Raw genomic sequence first — 15,060 nt, forward strand, 5'->3', positions numbered from 1 at the left:
TATCATTACCATATTATTATGTTAAAGATGTTTAAGTGTATCTAAAGGTGTTTCTTTAATTCCTTTATGCATATAAAGGTATATGAAGACAAACATTTGACTAACTTCTCTTAGATATGAACCGTACCTAAGTGTTCAGAGTTACGTACAAATTCAATTTAAAGATCGATTTAGGAATGGAACTTATTCATAATCTGGGGATTGCCTGTAATCATTTTAGTAATGCAGACCCTTGAAAGTCACATAGTTCAAGAACAATGATGATGTGTTCATAATATTTGGTATGCTACAAATTATAAGTTAGGTTGCTTTCCTTCAAAGAGATAGTAAAGCAATTAACATAAGTGATAAATTAGGGTGTGAGTTTTTCCATATTCTGAGATTTACTGCAGAGTTCTTTTCAGTGGTAAATTTAATTTTTAAAATTCCAAACAATCTGAGCAACCTCTTCCCCCAACACACACACACATAAACACACACAAACACACGAGTATTTACATTTTTTAAATGAGTTGGCCATCCTGGCCTTCGCTTTCTGGAACAAACCTGGATTAAAAGATGTTGGGAACCTGGTACAGCACTTGAATAAAGTGTTAGCAATGTAAATTACTCTATATTATCAAATCGAAGATGCCACTGATTGTAAATAACAACTTTTTTTTGTAAACACTAAGAAAAAGTAACTGTGCCTGTTAAACTATTACTTGACATCGATTTTAAAAATACCTCCTTGAAGATAGGTCCTGATTTTAGAAATGTGAAAATGTCTGCATCTTAAAATTGATAAAATAGGATGAAAACAGTTTATGACGAAAGTGTAGACATAGAACAGTTTGGCCACTGCTCCTAGCCTGAGCCTTCCTCGGTATAGTCTGTCTTCCCTTGCTCTGTGATTTCTTCCTCCTCCTTAGCAGAGGACAGAAGTTCTTGTGCTGAGGGTCTGAGAATAGATTTTGTTTTATTGGCTTTTCTCTCCCTTACCAACCATGACTTTGCCAGCTACAGTTTTGAGACCGCACCCTTTTATAGTTGTATATCAAAGTATTTAAAATTTATTTATATATTTATTTATTTCTACTCAAGATTCACTTTACTTAAAAGGAAACATGATAATTATTTCCTCCTTTAGGGTTTACCGGATGGTGAAGGGAAAAGATCTGTTTATAGTCTGTATTTTCAATACGTAAATAGAAGACCCAGCCCAGGAAAACCTGCCCCTAAGTTCCAGAGTAATGTTGGAAAAGGCAAGGTAGCTGAGACTTGGGGGAGAAAAAAAAGCACAAAAAATGAGCTTGCAAGAACAAAATATACTAAATTTCAAGCTATTACGGACTGGCTAGGGAGTTTTTTTTTTTTTAAGAGGAATGTCTTAGCCTTCGTTTTCTGAAAGATTGAAGGCAAAAAAGTATTTCAAGAGTAGTATAACCTACTAGAATGGGCCCTTAAGGCCAATCCAGGTTATTTTGGAAGCAGATGCCTTCTAACTCATTGGTTTACTGCAGTCGCGCCAGTTTCGTTCTCTTTCTCCTGTTCCCATTTTCTAAGAGACTTCAATCTCCTCAACCAAATCCCTCAGGGATGTAACCAGTCACATCTCCACCGATAACCAAACCCTCCCCCAGTTCTTTTCTAAGGAGGTGCTGATTTTGAGGGCAGGTGCCCTCTTTCCGTTTTCAGGAAGCTTACCCTCTTCCTGTTGTTGTGCCGTTGATTTTAGACTCATAGCAGTCGCATGTGACAGAGTAGAACTGCCCCACAGAGTGTTCTAGGCTGTGATCTTTTACAGAAGCAGATCACAAAATGAAAATAGCACTTTAAAAAAATAAAAATTTGAGGACTCCTACTTTAAGAAAGAAAACTCTGGCTTTCCGGTGTAGTTCAGAAGATAAAATAACTTACTTGTGGACAGTGTGACGACTTCAGGTTACCCGGCATTGTCTTTTGCCATGGGAGAGTTTCCAGTGTGGAGTGAGTATGGGCATGTGCACACACAACATATGTGTAATTTTTTTTTTTTAAAAGGTTATAAATTACAAAAAGTAAAAGTTTTTATTTATGTTCAAAATATTCTTGTTGCATTTAATCTTAAAAAGAAACTCTCCAATAGTAAAAAAACTAAATTAAGTTCATTCATGTTTAAGTTTTTTTTCCCCGTGCCTTTTAAAAAAGTATAATAAGAAAATAGGCTTCTGTGTATCTGTGAATCTGTGTGTGTTTTGAGGTTGCTGCTAATGGCAGTGTCTAAGCTTCCTGCAGTTCAATTAAAGACTACTCTGTGCATGTTTGATTACAGGTGTCCCGTTTCCCAAAAACTTCATGTCTGTGGCAAAGACTATCCTAAAGCGTTTGTTCAGGGTTTACGCCCATATTTATCATCAGCACTTTGATTCTGTGATGCAGCTGCAAGAGGAGGCCCACCTCAACACCTCTTTTAAGCACTTTATTTTCTTTGTTCAGGTAAGTGGAACCATGGGGACTTCTGCATCTTCTTAGTTGGACTTACTTGGAATGGTAACTTTAATAAAGTCATAAAGATCAGTGTGTCTTATTTCTAGATGTACAGCTAAGTACACACGGGGTTCTCGCTTCTTTGTTCTTTCTTTACTGTTTACTTCATTGGTGTTCATAGCAGCAGAGAAAGGCATCATCTCCATTTTGATCCTTCTGCCTCTGGCTCCTCCGTGTCCCTGGTTAGGATATGTCATTGAGGGATGCGGCCTGTTGCCTTATGGACTCTTTAGTTAGAATTAGACTTTGTTGTTATTATTTTTGTGGTTAATATATAGGTAACAACATTGGTCATTTCTATAATCTTTCCGTGTACGTTAACGTACGTGTGACATTTTGTCCATCATGTTGTTCAACCATTACCATTGACCGTTCCCAAATTTTTCCATCACCCTTAACAGAAGCTTAGTATCCCCTAAGCATTGTGTCTTCCATTCCCCCTCCCTTCACCTGTCCCTGGTAACCACTAATAAATTTTGATCTCTGTACACTTGCCTATTCTAGATACTTCCTATCTCTGGTGGTGCAGTGGTTAAACACTTGGCCGCTAAACAAAAGGTCAGCAGTTTGAGCCCACCGGCCGCTCCATGGGAGAAAGATGCGGCAGTCTGCTTCTGCCAAGATTTACAGCCTTGGAAACCCTACGGGGCAGTTCTACTCTGTCCTGTAGGGTCGCTATGAGTTGGAATAGTCTCAGCAGCAATGGGGATCATAAAATATCCTTTTGTGACTGACTGACTTCACTGAGCATAAGGTTTTCAAGGTCTGTCCGTGCTGTAGCATGGATCAGGACTTCGTTTCTCATTACAGCTGAGTTATTAGAATTGGAACTTTTGAAAATAAAAATAATTCACATTGTTTGAAAAGGAAACCAGAGAATTAGTACTCTCTTAGCCTAACTTCAGAGAGATACAGTTCTTTGTATGTATCTAAAACATAAATGTCTGTTTTATAGTGGAAGAAACCTGATAGCTTTGTAATATTCTATTTACTTGTGTTAACCCTTACATAGTTGTTTTATATACCACACAAAGGAGAACATACTATGCTTTCCCCTGTCTTCTTTCTGAAATTGCTAAATTGTGTATGTTTACATTTTTTGTGTGTGTGTGTGCGTATTAATTAAAGTAAAAGGTCCACTGCCCCAGAAGTGGCAACTATCAAAGGTTCAGTGTGTGGTTTCCAGATAATTTCTGTGCATATTTTAACATACATATAATTTTGATTTTACACAGTGAGGATTATACTGATACGTACAGTTGATTAACTAATAAGTCCCCTATGTTTTTAAAAGGGGAATAAAGGTCCTTTTTTAAAATGTTCACAGAGATCATGTCATCATTCTTTTAGATTTCAGAAAACCAAGTTTGGGAACCCTTCTCCAAATGACATTTAAAGAGTTTTAATCTTTAGATCTATTTTTAAGTTTCCTTTTTCTTTTTCTTACTTTAGGAGTTTAATCTGATTGATAGGCGTGAGTTGGCACCTCTTCAGGAGTTAATTGAGAAGCTTGGATCAAAAGACAGATAAATGTTTCTTCTAGAACACAGCTACCTTCTCACTTCATCTACTGCTAGACCTGTCTCATTGCGATCTCTAATAGAGTAGTAACACAAACTTTAAGAAAACAGAATAAAAAGACACCCGTTGTCAATGTCTACTGATAAAATTGTTCCAAAGGTAGGTTGGCCTGGTAGCTTCAGAGGGAGACCCTAAGGGCACAGCCAACTCTGATGTGCTCTATGACCACTCCTGTTACTGTCACAGTGTCACACTTGGTTGTGCTTTGTAATGACTAACCTGTAGTTTATTAGTTAATTCTTTTACTGAAGAAAATGATTCGTTCTTTTTCAGGTGGCAGCATAATGAATATTAAGAATTTCTACCAGTAATTTATTAACAAGTTCCCAGAACAAATTTCCTAACAACACAGTCAGATCAGTTTTATTCCGCTTCTGTTTTACAAATAGAAAAAAATTTTTTTTTTTTACGTTTCCTTAACATTTAGAACATTTGTGTCACTTTGGATAACCTTTTAGTTTCAGATTTGTATGCCAGTGTTTTTATAGGTAAGAGTATATATGTGTGTATTTTCACAAAATCTGTGATTGCAAGTTCAGTTGGTGTGGGAGCAGCCAAAGTTATTTCTGAAAGGACTTTATTTTTTAGTCTTTAGTCATAAACCTATCTAAAATTGCTAGGAGTTCGTGTGTGTCGTAAATAATTTTGTTTAAGGCTTCTAAGGATGACGTTATAGATTTTTATTTTGAAATGACTTATTAAAATTAATGTCTAGCTTTTGGTTAAGAGAAGGAAAACTTCCAAAAAATTATGGTAAACTTAGGACTCACAGCCACTAGATTCATTGATGTTGTTTTTCAAAAGCCTTCCAATTCCAGGTCAGTGAATGGAAGAAAGTACTAAGAGTACCTGAGTTATTTCGTTTTGACTTTCCTTTTTTTAGTCTATATGTTCTTATTGTGACTTGAGAGTTAGTTAAGAGTAGTGAAGAAATGCATGAACTTTGTCCCAATAAGGACAGCTGAGGGAAAACCACAATCAAAACCATGAAGGTGTACACATTTTATAACACAGCAAAAGGTTTTGTGTATTATCTTTGTGTGTGTGTTTAAAGGAGACGAAGTGGGAAAAATAAGTTAAAAAAAAAGTTAATTCCGTTCATATTAAAAGGATGGATTGAACCCCCATAGGGGTTGTATCCTGTTTTAATTTTTTTTGTAGCAAAACTTGAGTTTAATTTCTATTGGGATAAAAAGAATATTCCCCCCTTAATGAAGAAAATGCCTTTTTTTTTTAATCATCTGGGTCCTAGGATTTTGTAAGCCCTAGCTGGTTGTTTAAAATGTGTTGAGGAACAAGTACTGTATTTCTACACAAATAATGCTGCCTGCCTTCTGTGTTTGTTTGCCAGCCACCCCCTCCCCTCCTGAGGTATTTTCTTAGGCACGCTGTGCTATTTTTTTATTTTAAACAGCATCATGTGAAGGAGGATTGGAATAGCAGCCTTGTGAGGATTTCTTTGGGGTCAGGGGTAACTGGCTAACAGACATAGAAGGCACGCATTATTTATATAAAAATACGGTATGTTGGAAGACTTGCCAGATTGGCACATCTTTAAATTGATAGCGTTCAGCACTGTGGAGCTGTGATTTTTGCAGAATACCCACCAACCTCCTGATGGCCTTGATAAAAGTTAAATTTGATAGTAATTTTTTTTGGGGGGGGGGCTATTTATTTTTACTGTTTCACTGGACTGTGAAGAAAAGAATTGTTTATAACCCCCATCTTTAGTAACTCCATTGCAATAAGTTCTTAACTGTATACAGAACTTTAAAGGAGATAAAGCATTTCATCTAATTTAGGCTGGAAGCATACGTCATCGTTTGAGTGGGATAATCACTTACGAAAAAAGAGAAAGGCCCTGTGTACACATTCCGCAACAATTGTTTGAAGCTTATCCAAAGGCCCCTGTCAGCCATTCTGTGTATTTATGTTGATTGGTTAGAAAAAAGAAAGCCAGTTTTTAGATGCCACCTAGAATGTTACTCTCAACTTTACATTAAGCTTTGGTGGCTGTAATTTCCTGTGTCCGTAAGGAATGAACTTACGTTTCTCAACCCTAGGGTTGCACTTTCATCATCATTTCTAATAATTCAAGTATTCACAAACAGAGGGGTTCTCATTTTTCCCCATTTTTCTTCAGTGATAGAAATCCTCCCTCTCTTTAAGCCCCAAAATGAACCAAAGATGGTCACATCCTAGAACAGAAATAAAGGCAACTTACTAATGGGACATAAATCAAAAGTTTGTTGGTAAATTTGAGATTCAGAATCCCACCCCTTCCTTTTTTTTTTTTTTTTTATATAATTTTTATTGTGCTTTAAGTGAACCCTTCCTTTTTTTGAAATAAAAACATCGTTACCAGGTTCCCAAGCCAATCTGACTTAACAAGCACTGCACCTGAGTGGTAGTGTTAATATTATTTGTTCACATTCAAGTTTAGGGAGTCCGGCAGGAGGGGAACTGGAGGAAGGGAAGAGGATGGCGGTCTTCTGACTTGGCTTAAGGGTCCCCTGGTAAGAACTGGAAGAGATCAGTTTGTCCTTGGCTCTTTTCACTTTCCATTTCTCTCCCCAGTGCTCAGGGTCAGCGCTAAGCCAGGGTTCCCTGTCCCACAACACCGACTTCTCTTCCCCTCCTAATCCGAAGTCCTGTCCTCTCTAACTGATCTCTGCTCCTCATACCTGGTCACTGTCTACCTGGGGTAGAGAGTGTTAAGTTGTACAGTTAATCCTCTGGTGCTTTCATTTTCAGGACAGTGACCTGCAGACATTTGTTTAAATATTGAGACTTCCTTTGCCACAGTTTTTGTATTGACCAGCCACATGTATCCTTAATTCTTCTTCAGATTGTGAATAAAGTGATGTCATAGGGCTGCCAGCTAACAAAGTATTTCATCTTAAACTTGTAGAGCCCTGGCTCACATGGCTGTTACTCAAGAAATGCAAGCCTGTATTCACCATGACTTTGATAATAACAACGTTTTTCTAGTAGTGCAGAGGCAAGAGGAAAAATCTCAGTGGTGATTTTAACTTTTGCAAATATTGTTGAGGTTTCCTGATAATTCCGTTGGCCTTCTCTCTGAGCAGTGAGGTTCTGCTAGAAGTGGAGCTTCTCAAACATAGCATCAGTACCTCGTAAGCGTAAACAAATCAGGCCCAGAGAGTGTAACCCCAGAAATTTGCTTCTCAGCAGCCCCGGACATGGTGCTGCTGCTCCCCCCGCCTTATCAAAGGTGCTGTCTCTTGTCAGCATGAGTTCCAGGCCTGAAAAATGCTGGCCCGTACACCAAACACTGAGCACCTTCAACGGGGTCATGATTTCTTCCTGACGTTTAGTTCAGTGAGTGGATTTGATTTTTACTAGTGCAAATTTTGGCAAAGTGGGAAAACAGTAGTCATTTTCAGTCTTCCTGTGTTTTGCATTAGTTTTTGATATTTCAGACTGTAAAGGCTTTGACAGTCACAGGAATGATATTACCTGTGGTAGCAGTAATTTTATGGAAGCAACTGTGTTGAAATTCACTTGGGTTTTCTTTCATTATCAAATTCTATTTGAAACAAGTACTCTGTAAATCCGAATGGATTACCAGTGTTTTATATAGAGACTTGCTATAGAATAACATTCTGTGTTTGATTGATATCAAAAATAGTTTGCCTAAGTTAATCTTGGTTACTTTCTAAAATATTTTTAAGTATTCTTTACATAAAAATTTATGTTGTATTTTTAAACCTTTAGGGGCTTTATCTATTTTTCTAAGTCAGTTAACTGTACTTTTAAAGAAATATTTTGTATCTACTTTTGTAACTTCGTCAGAATAAAGTATATTAAAAAAACTGATTGGGCCTCAATACTTCTATTTAAATTTGGATACTTGGGATTTTTGCAGGTTCTGTGGATTTTGAGTACAACATAAGTTTGGGAGTGCCTGTCAGTCGCTAAAATGTTTTCCTAGCTCTGAGAAGAAAGGGAGGTTCCTAAATGAACTGAAAACCTTATAATACTAGGATCCCGTCCCCAAGAAACACACTGCGCCCCTGGTTGTAGTGGCTAAAACCCATCCCAGGCAAGAACGAGTGGTCTCCTAACGTGCTAACCAAGCTCTTGAGCCGCTTTTGTACATTCTTGGTTGAGAGATTGAGAAAGGAGGGACTGGACTTACTAATTTTCTCACCTTGAAACTGAGTACCTAGCATATCTCCTCAAGACACCTACCTTCACCCTAGACAGCCATTTAGGTAGTCATTATTGTAGGAGAAATTAGAGTTATTTTTAGAGGTCCATAGTAGGTGCGTTTTGGGTTTATTGACACTGGCACTGCTAGAATTGTCTTAACTTTGAGTAGTGTTAAGGATTTAATGAATGTGGCTAAATAATACAGGTTAAAACTCACTTTGTATAAGGATATGGATAAGTTAGTAGTTCTAGATTTTTGACTGTTATATTTCGGTAGGCTTCACAAAAAATGAGAATTTGTAAAGGCATACCTAATGGCTAAGTCTTTGAAAGCCACATCAAACCTTATAAAAGAGTAGTAGAATAACCCAAGTAATCTTTGGGAAGACCTTGAAGCTGCACACGCAGAAACAATGTCCAAGCCATACCTTGGGCCTTCTCTAGCACATACCTCCCTGATGGTGCTGCCAGGTATGGATGACACAACCTGCATGCATCACTATTGCTGGCCACTAGATGTCAGTCTCTGCCACAGCGCCTCCCAAAAGCCAATTGCCTCTGCCCACATGAGAAAGGATTTTACAGAGTACCCTGTTGAGAATTTGCGTTTCTAAGAAGTTTTCAGGAAATTGTATGAAGAAACACCTGAGGATCTTGTTAAAATGTAGATTGTGATTCAGTATATCTGAAGTCAAAATGCAGATTCTCAGCAGGGAACTCATTAGAAATGCACTTTCTCAGCAGGGGTCCAAACCAGAACTGACTGGTTTGAAGCCCTGGTTTAACACAGCACCTTCTTCTTGCGTGTGTCTGCATAGTCGGAAATACACATGGGTGCTTCTAATTGGTAGAGGGGCTGAGGGAAAGTTGATGGATTTTTCCTTGGGATTGTGGAACTCAGCAAAATTGCCCAAAAGATGCTGGGTGGTCCGAAAGGGTGGACTGCTACTCTGTGAGAACCTAAGTCACAAGTCAGCTGACATTCTTGCGGTAGATGATACAGTGAAGGAAGTAGACTGTTGTGACAGGTTCTAGCCACACTCCTTATCTTGTGTGTGGCAGACCAGCACTTTCAGTATCATTGCCTTAGGGCCACCTACCTGTTTTAGGTGAGCCCTTTAGTAGGTTATCTCATTTAATGCTTACAGCGGTCCTGAGAAAGGGGTGAGGGTTGAGGAGAGGTAGGCTAGGAATTTTCCAGACCGAGGTCACAAAAGCCCAAATGGGTTCAAATAGCTAATACCTAGCAAAGCAGGTTTCCGTTTCTCTGGATTGCATTTGCAAAAATTTTTGCATAGTCAGGAGTGCTAGGGAGGCTCTATAAAATGAAAATGCAATTTAAAAATCATCCCAATGAGGTAAAGGGTATGTATCCTATTTGTTTCTGTCACCCTGCAGTGATTTTTTTTTTTTTTTACAATTTTTATTGTGCTTTAAGTGAAAGTTTACAAATCAAGTCAGTCTCTGACACAAGAACCCATATACACCTTGCTACACACCCCCAATTACTCTCCCCCTAATGAGACAGCCCGCTGGATTACTTTTGTGTGTGGCCTTTCTAGCCATGGTCTTATAACTCCCACCTAGGTGATTATGTGATAGGGTAATTGTGACCCAAGGGGATTGGTCAGTTTTGCCTTAAAAGAGAGCCAATTCCAGAGCAGAGAGGAGGAGCCCACCACCACCACCAAGGAAGGAGAGACCCCGCAGCAGGAGATGGCCTGGTGGGCTTCCTGGGCCAGGGAGAGGCTATCCTGATGGAAGAACTAGATCTCAAGTGTTCCTAAGCCTGAATTTAACTGTTTCTTCCCTAACAAACCCCATTATTGTGAGTGTGGTCAGTGAGTTCTGTGTGGCCATTGCAATGAATTATTGAACCCTGTAAAGAGTGCTGTGGGAGGGACAGTTGGTGTCAGAATTGGTAGAGATGGTGGAGAGAGGAGACGTGTCTGACCTCCACCTCATAGGAATTAGCCTTAGGCTGTTGATCTTGGTTCTCCTTCCCCCTTGTGGGGTTGGAGGAGGTCTGACACCTACCCCATGCTGTTTTTACACATACACACAAAAATTATACTTGAACTACTAAGTTGGAACTAATTTAGAAGCCCAAGATTGGTGAGGTTGTCCTGCAAAGCCTTTTCTAAGGTTCAAATTTGTATGAGAGTTCCAAAATTGAGGTGTCAGGCTTGTATCAGAGTGACCGGCCTAAGTCTTGAGCCCCAACTCCATCTTAGCTTTTGCTTATTTCCCCTGCAACCCTCAAACCCTTAGGTGGTCTTATGCACATGACAAAGGAAACTTTTTTTTCTTTGTGGTTAAATAAAGATAGGAAAAGAATTCCTAAGGGAGGGTCTTGACGCAAGACCTCTAATCAGAATCCCCTCAGCAGCCCTCAGGAGATGTTGTAAGGTAATTACTTTGTGACCACCCTGTAAACCCACCCCTTAGTCATGTATTTAAACTAACCAGTCCAAATAGCCCATATATGGGTTTCCAACCAATCACTGTAAAGCCCCCCCGCATTGTCCTGCCTCCTGCTTATGTAATCTCACAGCTTCCTGTCAGAACGTTGTATTTGACTTCGTAAGTACGCCTCTGTGACTCCACCATTTTGGAACATTTGGTTTCAGTTTGTGACATCAGATGTGTCCTCTGTTTGGACTGTCTTGAGCCTTCAATAAATGTCTTTGCTTTTATTTTTAACAGTGTGTTCTTATCATTGACAAATGAAAACTTGGGGAGCTAGAATTGCTAAACTACTATTAGTTCTGTTCAGTTGTCACAGGGCATGTGCTTTTTGTCCCATGTCGTGCTAGGCTGCTGGGGTACTTAGACGACTTAAGCAAAACCCTGTCCTCATAGACCCTACAACCAGTGGGAGAAACGGACACATATTAAGTGAATAATTTATAAGGATCAGCACAAACCTGGTTTCTATGAGAAGGTTAATGATGTCCCAGATATCCAACTTTTCCAAACTGCCTGTAGCACTCCATCATCTTTAACATCAACTAACCCCTCCCATCTTTGGGCTCCATAATTAGCTGCAACGTCTCATAGAACTGATGAACTGTATCCGGGAAACGGCTTACACAGTTGTAGACACTGGCAAGTCCCAAATCCATAGATTAAGCATAGGCTTCTCCTGACCCACATGGCTGCAGGGGCTGATGAACCCAAACCAGCAGATCAAACCTCAGGCTGCTGGCTCACAAGGCTGTAGAAGGTGGCAAATCGGGTTAGAGATAGGCACCTGGCTCACAGGGCTGTGGAGGCAAGTAAATCCCAGAATCGACAGGTCGAACGGCAGGCCTCTGGCTCAAGTCCCAAGAATGGAGGTTAACCAGATGCGGGATTCAGATGTAGAGAGAGAGCTCTGCCAGTGCACCCACATACATACCTTGGATGCAGGCCACACCCCAGGGAAAGGTGTAACTTGAGTAAGCACAGGGCTTAAGTCACGCCCTCCTACAAGGCTGTGACTTAAGATACGCCCCACACCAATCTTACCTCATTGACGTGTAGAGGTTAGGATTTACAACACATAAAATGGAAGACAACCATACAATAGTGAGAATCATGGCCTAGCCAATTTGACACATAACCTCAACCACTACAGGTTCCATATACCCTTATTTGGATAGTCCCACTCAATCATTGTGTGCCATCACTAAGTCCATGGCTAGAAGGGCCGTATTAAGCAATTCATTGCACTGCACGTACATACTTTGATAGTTCTAATAGGGTCAAATGTGTAATAAAGTTAGGCATAAATTGGGGGCCTTATCTTTATGTCGGCCTGTCAGAGGTGGCTCCCTAGAGAGGATGAGGTTTGAACTGGCTTAAAAGATGGGTAACTGCTTTAACTGACCTCACTTTATCAAGAACCTAAATGTTAGAAACACTAAAAATTAGTCTAACAATATATTTATCATGAGTAGATACGATTCGGGCAGCATCAACCTGCAAAGTATCAGGAAGGTGCCCCAAAGAGGGGATAGTGAAAACATTGTCATGTTAATTTCTCAGAAGACACACAGGGATCCAGGGTCAGTGGGTCATATAGTCACTAAGGACATGCCACATATTTTCCAGTTAGATCCTGGGGTTCCTGCTCCTCAAAACTGGCTGCACATAGATGATTCTCCACAAGAGCCCAAAAACCACTGCCATTGAGTTGATTCTGACTCATAGCGACCCTATAGAACAGAGTAGAACTGCCTCATAGGGTTTCCAAGGCTGTAATCTTGACAGAAGCAGACTGCCACGTCTTTCTCCTGTGGAATGTGGGTTTGAACCTCTAATCTTTCGGTTAGCAGCCAAGCGCTTAACCATTGCACCACCAGGGTTCAGGGCAAAATGATCTCTGCTGAACTACTTACTAGGCTATTGCTTGACTTGAAGGTGACCTTAGGAAAACAGTTCCTTAAAGGCTCAAGGTTCAAAAGGACACCTAAGGGCAGATGGCCCGAGTGGGCCACCCCAAATCCATGGATCCGGAAATCTGGATTCTAGGAAAATTAAAAGTTTCTCAATTTCATAAAATAGCATAGCTTATATAAAGGGAAGTATAAATAGCCCCAGTACCCATTGCCGTCGAGTTGATTCCGACTCATAGTGACCCTATAGGACAGAGTAGAACTGCCCCATAGAGTTTCCAAGGAGCGCCTGGTGGATTTGAACTGCCAACCTTTTGGTTAGCAGCCGCAGCACTTAACCACTACGCCACCAGGTTTTCCTATGAATACTTCAGTGTTACTGAAGTGTGAATTTCAACTGGACAGGTAGGTCGGAGTTAAGTCATAAGAAAGAACTAGGGTTTTACGTTGTAGATGATGAGTGTGAAGGATTTTCATTTCAGATGGCTCTGACAGCAATGTGGAAGCGGGGTAAATAAGGGGAGGAGACTGGAGTAAAGAGACTAGTCCAGAATAACAGATAGCGTGAGTAATTGTTGAACTATGGGGAAAATGACGCAGGTGAGCAAGAGTACTAATTTTTACTAAAGGGAAGAAGGAAGAGTTCTGCAAATGCAAATCAGTGGGCTTAACATGTGACAGTGATTTGTGACAAATCCACAAAAATGGCTTTAGTCAAGTGCTCATTTCTGACACCGCTGGCTGCCAGTTGCACAAGCAATGTCTAACATCTCTGCCCATCTTTCAGTTGTTTTTCTTCCGTGCTTGCGTCATTTCCAAAGTAGCTCTCCTCACATGGTGGCAAAGATGGCCACCACGCCTACTTCCTACCAGCTTGACAACCTAGTTGAAGAAAGATCATCTCTCTTCTTTCCATGGTTTCAGGAAAGTTCCTGGGCCAACTCTCCTTGGCCTGTCTCAGATCATGTGACCAACCCTTATCCAATCCCTTTGATTGGCCAGACCTGGGTCATGTGCTCACTGTTAGAGCAGGGCACCCTTCTGCCTCATCTGAACTATGTGGTTTTTTTTTTTTTTTACCAAAGGGACTGTTTCCCAATACAGCACTGGAAAAAATGTTATTCATTTTATAATTGACATCAATAAAGAAAATTTAAAAGGTAAGTTATCCCCAGTCCTACCAATCATGCCTTTTAAGGAATTGTCTTGGTTATTTAGTGCTGCTATTTTTTTTTATAACAGCAATACCACAAGTGGATGGCTTTAACAAAGAGAAGTTCATTTTCTCAGTAAAGTAGACTAAAAATCCAAATTCAGGGTGTCAGCTCCAGGAGAAGACCTTCTCTCTCTGTTGGCCTTCTCATCAATCTTCTCCCAGACTAGGAGCTTCTCTGTGCAGGGACCCCAGGTCCAAAGGACGTGCTCTGCTCCTGGCACTGCTTTCTTGGGTGGTATGAGGTCCCCGCTCTCTGCCAGCTTCCCTTTCCTTTTATCTCTTGAGAGATAAAAGGTGGTGCAGGCCACACCCCAGGGAAACTCCCTTTACACTGGATCAGGGATGTGACCTGGTAAGGGTGTTACAGTCCCACCCTAATCCTCTTTAACATAAAATTACAATCACAAAATGGAGGACAACCACATAATACTGAGAATCATGGCCTAACCAAGTTAATAAACACATTTTTGGGGAGATAGAATACAATCCATGACAATCAAGAAAAAAATTTTTTGAGAGACTATTACAGTAATCCGAAAGAGATACTATGAGGGCCAGAATATAGAAGTCACTCTTTAATGTTGAAATAAATAAGCATCAATGATCACCTTTAAGAACAACTGTAGGTCCAACCTGTTTAAGTGCAGTGCTGAAGGTACTGATTGCATAAGCCTGAAGGCAACAGCAAAAAGAGCTAATAGCTGGTAACCCCCGCAGAGTATCACCAAACCACCTGTCTGCAAACATATAGCCCAAGAAAGGGCTTGGTTGAATTTGGGGCCTGATTTTTGTCCGAGAGTACTCCAGAGGCAGGGCACATTTGCTGACTGAATCTTAGCTGTTCCTTATGACATCAGCTTCCACTACATTCTCATGACTCTACAATCTAGCTCCAGCCTAGGCCTCTTCTGGGCCGGGTCCTGCAGGCACCTCAAACTCAGACAAATCCAAAACTAAGTTTTCAATTCTCCTCACCCCAAACCTACTCTTCCTCCATCCATTTCATTGCCCAAGCCAGAAATTTGAGAGTCATCTCAGATGCCTTCCTCACCCTCACTCCCACATCCAGTCACCCCATTTCATTGACTTTGTAGTATCTCAGTTCCGTACTTCTTCCCATCTCTGCTACCACTGCTTTTGTGGTGGTGTCATTAGCTGTGAAGTAGATCTCAACTCACGGTGACCTCATATGTGCAGAGT

General features: G+C 40.3%; 1 protein-coding gene across 2 annotated transcripts in view; it reads left to right on the top strand.

Annotated features, from left to right (window-relative positions):
- Positions 1–7,244, top strand: part of MOB1A (MOB kinase activator 1A) — a 29,925-nt gene extending 22,681 nt beyond the window's left edge. For both annotated transcript variants that reach the window (XM_049856775.1, XM_049856774.1), the window contains exons 5-6: positions 2,294–2,457; positions 3,961–7,244. In XM_049856775.1, coding sequence (XP_049712732.1) covers positions 2,294–2,457; positions 3,961–4,038 — 242 coding nt within the window. In that variant the 3' untranslated portion in view covers positions 4,039–7,244. The remainder of the gene's footprint in view (positions 1–2,293; positions 2,458–3,960) is intronic.
- The last annotated feature ends 7,816 nt before the right edge of the window (positions 7,245–15,060 follow it).

Source organism: Elephas maximus, chromosome 17 (genome assembly GCF_024166365.1).
Source record: "Elephas maximus indicus isolate mEleMax1 chromosome 17, mEleMax1 primary haplotype, whole genome shotgun sequence".
Lineage (NCBI taxonomy): Eukaryota > Metazoa > Chordata > Mammalia > Proboscidea > Elephantidae > Elephas > Elephas maximus.